This window comes from Eleginops maclovinus, chromosome 12 (genome assembly GCF_036324505.1).
Source record: "Eleginops maclovinus isolate JMC-PN-2008 ecotype Puerto Natales chromosome 12, JC_Emac_rtc_rv5, whole genome shotgun sequence".
NCBI lineage: Eukaryota > Metazoa > Chordata > Actinopteri > Perciformes > Eleginopidae > Eleginops > Eleginops maclovinus.
The window spans coordinates 11,986,793-11,996,602 of record NC_086360.1 but is presented as its reverse complement, the minus strand read 5'-3'; the positions used below and the strand labels follow the sequence as shown (position 1 = coordinate 11,996,602).

General features: G+C 39.5%; 2 protein-coding genes across 2 annotated transcripts; both read right to left on the bottom strand.

The window, feature by feature from the left end:
• Window positions 1-49: 49 nt before the first annotated feature.
• sb:cb288 (uncharacterized) lies at window positions 50-3,644 on the bottom strand. Its single transcript, XM_063897864.1, has 5 exons — window positions 2,956-3,644; window positions 2,397-2,451; window positions 1,787-1,858; window positions 981-1,065; window positions 50-763 (listed from the first exon to the last, which is right to left on the bottom strand). The coding sequence occupies exons 1-5, from the start codon at window positions 3,109-3,111 to the stop codon at window positions 715-717; spliced, it is 417 nt and encodes a 138-aa protein (XP_063753934.1). The 5' UTR covers window positions 3,112-3,644; the 3' UTR covers window positions 50-714.
• A 1,511-nt stretch (window positions 3,645-5,155) lies between these two features.
• Window positions 5,156-9,655, bottom strand: ykt6 (YKT6 v-SNARE homolog (S. cerevisiae)). The gene is made up of 8 exons (XM_063897918.1): window positions 9,438-9,655; window positions 8,903-9,056; window positions 8,606-8,688; window positions 7,879-7,979; window positions 7,689-7,793; window positions 7,382-7,447; window positions 6,968-7,069; window positions 5,156-6,868 (listed from the first exon to the last, which is right to left on the bottom strand). Exons 2-8 carry the CDS (start codon window positions 9,004-9,006, stop codon window positions 6,833-6,835), a joined length of 597 nt encoding a protein of 198 aa, XP_063753988.1. The 5' UTR covers window positions 9,007-9,056; window positions 9,438-9,655; the 3' UTR covers window positions 5,156-6,832.
• Window positions 9,656-9,810: the final 155 nt, after the last annotated feature.

Genomic DNA, 9,810 nt, shown 5'->3' with positions numbered 1-9,810 from the left:
TTAACTTAGTCACATAAAAGCATTTACAGATATTCACATTGCAACGATGTAAAAAAAAGTCACAGTTTATTAGAGAGAGTCACAAGTAATACAGTAGTTACACTATCCTGAGTAAAGTAAAGTAAAGTGTGGATTTCAAAGAAGACAATGAAGGATAATATAAATCAAAATCATAATACATTTCTAATTCCACAGTGAATGCTGTCTAAATACCCAGGCAGGGAGAAGTGTATGGCTGATAGTCCTTAACACTCTGCGAGCATTAGTAGTTTACTCAAGAAATCTTTAAAAAAGGAGAACCCATAAAAGAGGAAATGTCTAAATACAACTGTACAAAATATAAAAACAAATCATCTACATTTACCAGCACCTTTCTATCAGACACACAGACACAGCTTATTGGTCCCTCAGTAGTGCAGATTTCACAGAAAAAGCAGCATGATCTGACCTGCAACACAAGTGTTTGACATCAACATGGAGCTTAGAGTCAACAGGAGCCCCGAGCAGACAGCTGAGGGAACGCATCCTCTCAGTGCAGGCAGTTTTTTGTGATTTGACCTTTCATCTATAAGAAGGATCTTCTTCAGCGACATGTTGTCACTCGGGTGTTTTTTCTCTGGGCAGAGTTTGCTCTCAGATTTGAGTCCACACCATTAAGATCCACATTGACCTGCATAAACAGATGCCCGATATTCTGCACCTTGAAGCCAGTCTTCACAAAGACGTCCTCTGTTTTACTCTCACCCTCACCTTGCTGTGCTTTCTGAAAGACAAACACAAACAAGTGGTTGTTAGATCACCTACTAAGAGAACATATCCAAATTGAATATGAAGTGGAAAAAGTGCCGACCATGCAAGATTATTTGTCTTTCTTTGTTGAGCTGGGATACAAAGTCTAGACATGTGACGCTAAAAGGCAGGTGACCAAATGACAGTTCCAAGAACGCTGTGTCAACAAAATGTAATTGCTAGTGCTTTACCTTTGTGGTGGTGACACCATGCACTTCCAGAGGACAGCGTAGAGAGCAAGTAAAAAGGCAATGAACACTGTGGCTGCAATTGCACCTAAAGCCACAAAAACAGACCTGTTATTACACAACAATAATCATGCCAATACATGAGGACACATGCACAATATGCAGGGTTGCATGATTCATTGTATCTTCTGCAGTAATAATTTGTTTACCTGCTTTTCATCCTGTTTATATAAGTGAACCGGTTCCCTGACAGAAAACATATTTTCATACTTTTAATTTACCTATCAATCTCCCCTGCACACATCAAAGAAACAACTGGGGTATCTTTTTGGTGCTTTGGGAATTTCTCCTCTTCTGTCAGAGGCTTGTAAATGTCATCTTTCAGAGCTCTGCAGCCCGTCAGCCTGCCTTCATAATATTACTGCACACTGCAGGGTCCTGACGAATGTCACTGCCCCTTACAAACATCTGGGTCCGGTGAAATGACACTGTTATGAAAGCGTTATATACTTTTGAATATGTATGAGGAAAACGCTGCTCTCAAAAGGGGAGTATATTTAGAAAATTCTTGGTGTTGGCAAAGAAAAATAACCTCCAGCAATTTGGTCATACTCCAATAAAAGATCTGGCAAATAAAATGTTTTGGTATTTTGTAAAGCTTGCTTTGCTGCTGGTGGTGCAACTCCACCCTGTTTGTTTTCCCTGAGGGAAATACACTTGTTGGTTGATGACTTGAGTCTGGTGATTTTCTCTGAAACAGGTCGTACAGGGTCTGTAGAGTAATCAGATTTTGTCAGAGCAGGGCTCACCTGGGATGATTCCACTGCTGCTTGTTAAAGAGTCCTCTGTGTGAGAAGGACGAGTGGCAGCTGCAGTTGAACCTTTATAGGGGAAATAAAATATTTACAAATACGTCAACAGCGCTAATATAAAAGAATGTGAGAGATACATTTGCTAACATTATAGATTTTTATTGGCACTACATTTAATTCTGATAACACAGTAACTCTATTGACTGGAGAAATAATTTTATATGTTTAATTATAGGCATTCTCATTGTATATCAAATATAATAGTCCTATAACACGATTTCTAAAGTAACAGTTAATGACTTTCTTTGTCTGTCAACATTGGGCAGCAGCTACAGTGTGTCTCTTTGAAACTTAGCTATTTGCCATGCATGGCTCTAAATTAAAAATAGTATTGATTGCCTGTCATCCAAAGCTGACTTACTGCTAGATAGAATTTAACTAAGGAGGAATTCACCGTTTGTCTGCCACTTCAATCTGATTAAGATAATGTGGACAAATATGCAGTTGATCTCTTTACAAGAATAAAAAACATGACAACTTGTGACATAGACAAAACCAAAATAAGCAGCTAGAGAAAAAGATAAGAAGAAATAAAACACTATCTCACCATTCCTGTGTTGATCATGTTGTAAAAGCTGTTGTGTCAGATCTGGGCCGACCATCTGCAAAAGCCAAAATCATACATGTTTGAACAAAAAGAGAAGTGGAGCACACAGCCAGCCCAGATCGGATTCTTGATTGTGCAATTTAAAGACAGCCATTAAACACAGAGACAATAGTTTAAAACAAACAGAATAAAGAAAGGTGGACGTAAAGTGCAAGATCAGCAGTCATGCTGCTTACAGCTGAGGTGGACAACTTGCTGCAGGAAGTCCAGCAATGTGGAAAATCAGATAACAACTGATTAGAAACCGACATATTTCTTAAACAATCGCGTCGAGACACTTGTTCCAGCAGCTGGATGGTAAAACAGTCGAGGTTTAGTGAAATATTGCTCAATGACGACAAGTAAAAATTAAACAGTTATGGGTCAGGTTATAACCGTCGTAAAAAAGCACTGTATCCCGAGAGAGAGACTCGTTCCCGGATCAACAGGCTTGTTTTGGTTCGTTGTGGCTCTTCCGTAGGAGCCAAATAAACGTCTGTTTTCTCTTTAAGCTTCTTACCATCGAGCTGTTCCTGCCGCTGGTGACAGTCCTGCTTCTGTTTTTCACCTCCGTCCACATATTTGAGGCTGTGCGGTTAGACTTCATCCGTCCATCATGTTTTCCTCTCAGCTCAGCAGGACGCGTGAGGAGCGAGGCGCGCCTCTCGTGCTGCATTCAAGTACTTCTGTTCAACTCGTACTTTATCTGGCACAGCCAGGAACCTCTGCCCGTGTTGCGCAAGGCTGTCGTGTTTCGTTCGAAGTAAGGGTAATATCCATTTTCCAGATAATCCAAATGTTTGTGTTAATATCAGTCTGTGTATGATTTGTTGATATACAACATCAACAAGGCGTGTCCTCTACGTCAGGGGTGGAAAGTAACTTAGTACATTTACTCAAGGACGGTACATATTTGATATACTTACTTTGAAGTACTTAAAGTGTTTTCCTTTAGTACCCCTTTATACTTCTACTTCTCTAAAATTCAGAGGCACATTTTGTATTTTTTACTTCATTACATTTAAGTTACAGCTAAAGTTACTACCGTATTTTCCGGACTATAGGGCGTACTGGATTATAAGGCGCACTGTCAATGAATGGTCTATTTTTGAAATGTTTTCATATATAAGGCGCACCGGACTATAAGGCGCATTAAGCGAAATGTTGTTACCTCCAGCGTTGTTATGCTCTATACCGTAGTGAAGAGCAGCTGGGTATGTGACACTCTGAGGAAAGAGGAGGGGGAAATAGTGGAGCTGGAGTAATCCTTTTTTATTGTCTTCGCCGACAACGCAGCCAACCTGGCAACAACTTCAAAAACTACTTCTTCCGCACACACGCCCACCCCGCATGTCGCTCTCCTACACACTCCTTTTCTACATGCCGTAAAACGGATACATATTATATAATTATTAATTATATAACAGAAACAAAACAGATAAGTCAGATAAGTCAGTAATAAGTTCAGTTATAACACGTAAAATATGTATCATTGATTCATTAATGTTGAATTCTCTCCCAGCTGCTCTATTCCCATGTTCTACTGCGTGACTGATAGCCTCGAGTTTGAAGTCCGCGTCGTAAGCGTGTCTCTTGACCGGTGCCATTTGGTGCAACTCCGCGACGCTCCTGACTACGGTAGCCGTAATGCTGCAAGCGGTGCGGCTTTGTAGTTTACCAAAGTCGTACCAAAACATTTTGACAGAGCGCCGTGAGAGCTGTGTACCACACAAAATCACTTCGAGGTCAGTAAGCACAACCAGAATTACCGTAATCCATATATAAAGCGCACTGGATTATAAGACGCACTGTTGTTTTTTGAGAAAATGTAAGGCTTTTAAGTGCGCCTTATAGTCCGGAAAATACGGTACTCACTTTATACATTTACATTATTACACACACAACACTATACATAACAATAAAAAAATGTTGTAGACTAAAGTATCCAAAATGATATTCAAGTACGCCAGAAACAGTGAGTGGATTGACACAAAAATGAATTGGCAACAATTTTACATGTATAATTAATTTTTTCTGTGTCTAAATATTTTAGTCCTTAGCTTTTCAAAAGTAAATTTGTTTTCATTGCATTTTAAATATTAATTTTAAAAAGTACCTTTACTGAACATACTTACAATTTCCTGATAATACTTAATTACTTGTACTTAAGTACCATTCTCACTGCAGTACTTTTATTTGTAATGGAGACATTTTACAATTGTAAAGGATCTGAATACTTCACCCACCACAGGTCTACGTGTGCAAAAGGTAATTTTGACAATGGATGGTTAAGAAAGGGTCAACTTGTTTGATAAGATCTCCCTGCAAACCACATCTCATTTGTTACAATGTAAGAATTGTATCTCAGGTAACGTTTAGTCTTTATTCGGTTCTTTAATGGATTCTGTTCAAATTAAGGTTTGACTCTTCCTACAACACGTGAAGGGTGCTTCAGCTTCTGACCTTCCTGTGGAAAGGTGCAGGAGAGGCCACACACTTCCAGCTGGCTGATTTTAGATATGGATGTTAAAAAAACATAGCACTGTTTACACTCAAAGAACAAGTTTACCTTTACATGGTTTAACAGGATTTCCAGCAACACCTCAACTCCACAGTTTCCTGTAGGATGCTATTATGTGTGTTTATCTAGGCAAAACTGCATGTTCTGTAAACAATCACTGTTCCAAAAACAAAATGTTTATACAGACAGAAGAGAACCGTTTATTATCTGAAGTCTTGGTTTTAATTTCGCAGACCACATCAGAATCAAAACATTTAATGCGGACTGTTACACACAGATTTTCAAATTTAGCACATGAATTGGACACTTTGAAAAGAAAGCAATTCAACAAATATCAGGAACACCCCTCGACACGCTTCACCTGGGAGTTAGTGATAAGGACAAAGCCAATTCAAAGGTCAATTCACTTTCCTTTATGAGAAATGATTTGAATTTATCATCTCCACTCTAAGAGAAATACACCAACAGTCTGCAGAGATATTGCACAAAAATTTACACTGTAAAAGCAGAAAGATCAATTCAGATCACACACACATACACACCAGTCCTCACACACACGCACTCGACACCAATGCAGCCTGCATATGTTGTATGTCAACAAATCCTATACACACAGCTGAAGGAGCAGAGAAACATCTAAAAACACACAAGCCAAGGCATCTCTATCGCTATCTAAACTGATCAGCAGTTCCTGAAGAAAGACATTTCTGCAAACAAAGTAAGCAGTGCTGTCAGAAAATAATAAGAAAATCAGCCGTGGAGTGTGTTAAAATAAGAGGTGAGAAATCCTCAAATTTTTCAGACGTTCAACCCACAATAAGAAGCCAGAGAGTGCAGCAGCAGTCGAGGTTTCTCAGAATCACAATAAATGATGGTAAAATAATCAAGGTTTTGAGAGCAACAGACAACCCCTGTTTGCAGAGGTCTAAGTGGGCTCTTGAACTCTAAAAAAAAGTGTTGAGTTGGCGGAGTGAAAAGCATGGCTACAGTATGTTAAGTAGAACGAGAACAGATTTAACACAGGGGGTTAAATGTTAGCCACACTGCATTAAGGCTGCATCTATGATCTTAACAGCTTTAAGATGCACCATCATACATTATGCACTCACCCAAAGTGGGAATGTTTAAAGTTTAATTTAACACTATGAGACAGAGGAAAATCAAAGAAGTCCTGTAACTTAATCCAGTCTAATACATTTTCAAAATCATTGTAAAATTCTGTGAGATTCTGATATCACACATCCAAGCAGCCACCTGCCGTCCTGGCTCACATTAGAGTTTATACATTTACCTAGATACTGAGGGTCATTGGAGGAATAAAAGAAAAATAAACAGGGCCACCTAGTGGGCAACAAAGGTTATGCCTGCAAGAAAAAACAAGAGTTTTGGAACAGTGACGCATCTTTTGAAATCACTACATAAGACTTTGTGATTGTCAGAGTTGTCTTGAACCAGAAGCACAATTGTGGTTAAGAATTGGAATAATTGAAATCAAACTATGAGGATTTGTTTCAATCTGATAACATTAAATGGTTTGAGGACGTTTATACAATACATCACCGATACACAACGTCACACTATTATGTCTGCAGCTGGTATTGAAACACCACACAGATGTTTACCCTGTGAGAGGTAAAAAAAAAATAATCAAATGTTACTTATTCCCCCGACCAAACCCCATCACTTCAGCCCCCATCAGTCTCAGTATGGACAGGTCACATTTCCACCTTTTCATGCTGTTATCCCAACCTCTTGACCCGGATTAAAGCGTCCTTTCTGTCCTTTGTGTTGAGAGCTGGTGGCTGGTGGGTGATGGGAGTTGTAGGAAAATCAGAAAGGCAGAGAGAGGCGTGTCCTCGAGGACGAGGCAGCGGCATCACATGATTTCACAGCAGGAGTTCTGTTTCCGTGCCTGCAGGGTTAACATTTAAACACATGCAAACAGTCAGGCATCTGAACAGTTAATGATCGTGTCAGTCAAGCATTAATAAGGCGAGCAGTCAGCACTTACAGTCTTGTAAAAGGCTTTGGACTGGTTTCCCAGGTGCTCCGACTTTGCCACAAGATCATCCAACTTCTCTCCTCTCTCCAAAAGACTTTCCATGGTGTTGTGCTACAGATACAGAAACATTTGTTAAATCACAGAGTGCAACATGAAGCATTTGACTTGACAAGGACTCCGAAATGCTACGTTATGGCTCTGGCATGTAGAGATGGTTTGGGCCAATAGCAGCAGTTGTGGGGCCCAGGACCTGTAGCTCACTTGTCTCTGTTTTGTACTTTAGTAGTGTGTGCTTTCCATATCCTACATGTTTATTCTGTTACGAAGAGAAACAAATAGAATCTTCTGATGTTTCTATACAAAATAGGATATCTACCACCCTCTTAGTTTAAGTATGTGACCCATGATTAGGGAGGTTTTTACCAAAATGATTTTTGTCTCATCCAGCTCTGCCTGCACTTTGGTCATTGCATCTGCTTCCCTGGGGTTCTGGGGGGAATAAACAACAACAAGCTGTCAGGTACAGTGCAATTCAAAAATATCTTTAAACAGCAACAAACTGAGTCATTAATATCTTCCATCTTTAACTCCAAAGCACATTTCAACTAACAGTGTAAAATGACAAAAGACATGTCATTGAAATTCAACATTTTTCTCAGAACCCAATCATAATCCTCGGCCAGAAGGGTTTCCTTTGAAATATCTTCTAATAAACACATTACAAACTAACCTGGTATTTAGAAAGGTGAATATCCAAGGCTTTGTAGTTGATGGTGTCAGGATTACCAGAGGGCCAGTCTATACTGTTCACTTGTCTGGAGAATTCTTCTAATACCTGAAAAAAACCCACAATATCAACACTGAAGTTGACAACAGAGTGCAATAAGTATGTGTCTATATTTACACATTTCTATACTGACCTTGTCTAGCAATGTGAAACAGACTCTCTGTGGGTATTCAGTATCTGCGATGACCACAGCACTCAGGTTGTCATTTCTTACATACACATGGCACAGGTACTCTGCAAATAGGAGGAAGCATGGACAGTATGATGAAAACAGAAGTGTGATAAAAACAGTTCCTTGTTTTAGGGTACATGTAACCCACAAAAAGTTGGCCCGCTTTGTTAAGAAAAGCAGAAGGAAAAATTGATAGATTTTAAATAAATGCTAGTCATTTTAATGTATCGAGACCATTTTTATAATAATGGGTGTTAATTGGTAGTAAGACAGCAACCAGACCTTCCATTCAAGAAGAGCTAACTTTGGGAGCATAAGCCTGACTTATTTATTGTTTAACTGACTGACTTTCCAATTAAACAGTTCATACATATGCATGTTTGATACGTTTTGACGCAGGAAACATTGGGAGGGAGAGGGGTACACAATACAAATGTTTCTGCTCAGATTCAGGGGCATGTTTTATGATGTACTGTACATCTTTACCACTCCCCCACCAGGATGGCTATTAAAATGTAAATATCAACTCTTGCATCACACAAACAACAAAGTTGTGTTTTATAAAAGTGTTATATAAACTGGGTGGTACTAAACCATGTGAAAACAAGATAAGTGCTGAACAACACTAACACAAGCAATGATAACACTTTCGAAAAATGTAACCTGAACTGAAGCTGCTGATGTTTACCTTGCTCTTTGACGGAGGCACGACTTCCTTGTGATGTCCGTTCAACAATCAAGGCACTGGTGAAGGTCATGAACTCCTGAACACTAAACAAGCCAAAACAATAAGGTCAACGATCAGGCAACACATTAGACTAAACACTGTATTAAAGTGTATAGTTGCTGTAAAACCAAACCAACTGACGTGAAAAAGACCAATGTCACTTTTATCATTCTCTCTGCATCTACACACAGAGCATGAGAACAAAGAAGTCAAACGCACTATAAAACACATGTCAGATAATATATACAGGGGACCGACCTGGAGCGCTGAAAGAAGCTAAAGGAGGACAGGTCGTAGGCCGATTTGAGGAGGTTAGCTTTGGTCGCTCCTTTGTGGTGGATGCTGATGCTGTAGAGCTTCATGCTGCCGCCGTATGAGTCCTGGTCAGTCTGTCACAGCAGATACGATCTACCTGTTAATGTAATTTTGAAGATGAGACAAGCAGAGTCACAAAAGAGCATTATCCCTTATCCAGCTAGCTTTTTTCTGCTAACAGTAAGAGAGCTAGAGAAACTTGCGATAGGTAGCCTACAGTTGACAAGAGTTAGCTTAGAAGTGAAAGTAGCCGCCTTATTATTAGCTACCGGGCTAACCAACAGCCGCTTAAGTGCATCCGTTCTTCAAGGAAACGACCCATTTGTTAAATGACAGTGAGTACTATAATATTACCACAGGTTAGGTGCTACGTAAATGCGGTTTAAAACCGTGCAAAGCTAACGAGTTCTGAAATACAGTCTAACATGTTGCTAGCTACAGATGATATCAGATCTCCGTGAGGCCTTAACGAACTTACAAGACAAATCAGCAGCACACCGTTGGATCACCGTCAAAACAACCGAAAACACTGTTTACGCTACATAAAATGAAACTTGTTGACGTATAAAGCAGCCGTGATGTGGCCTAATCACAATGTTGTTGACACTAACTATGTAGTTTTCAATATGACCAATCACCACGTCAACGTCGATCCCTAAACGGTCCCACGATATATTTCCTCCGGTGGAGAACTTCATAGTCCGATGGGAAAAGGTTCCCAGTAGAAGGCATTCCACTTCTAAATAATATTAAAGTTTTCAACAAATGCACAATAAAATATGTGTTTTTATTTTGTATTTATAAAGTAACCCAGCATGTAAGTTAAGATATGCAATGTAGGTTGATTAGGA

Coding starts and splice junctions, on each gene's coding strand:
- ykt6 (XM_063897918.1), bottom strand. CDS start 9,006: ATGAAGCTCTACAGCATCAGCATCCACCACAAAGGAGCGACCAAAGCT. Junction 7,448..7,688: donor TTCACCTTTCTAAATACCAG/GTTAGTTTGTAA, acceptor TATTCCCCCCAG/AACCCCAGGGAAGCAGATGC. Junction 7,070..7,381: donor ATGAGACAAAAATCATTTTG/GTAAAAACCTCC, acceptor CTGTATCTGTAG/CACAACACCATGGAAAGTCT.
- sb:cb288 (XM_063897864.1), bottom strand. CDS start 3,111: ATGCAGCACGAGAGGCGCGCCTCGCTCCTCACGCGTCCTGCTGAGCTG. Junction 2,452..2,955: donor GCGGCAGGAACAGCTCGATG/GTAAGAAGCTTA, acceptor TGGCTTTTGCAG/ATGGTCGGCCCAGATCTGAC. Junction 1,066..1,786: donor CAGCAGTGGAATCATCCCAG/GTGAGCCCTGCT, acceptor TTGTGGCTTTAG/GTGCAATTGCAGCCACAGTG.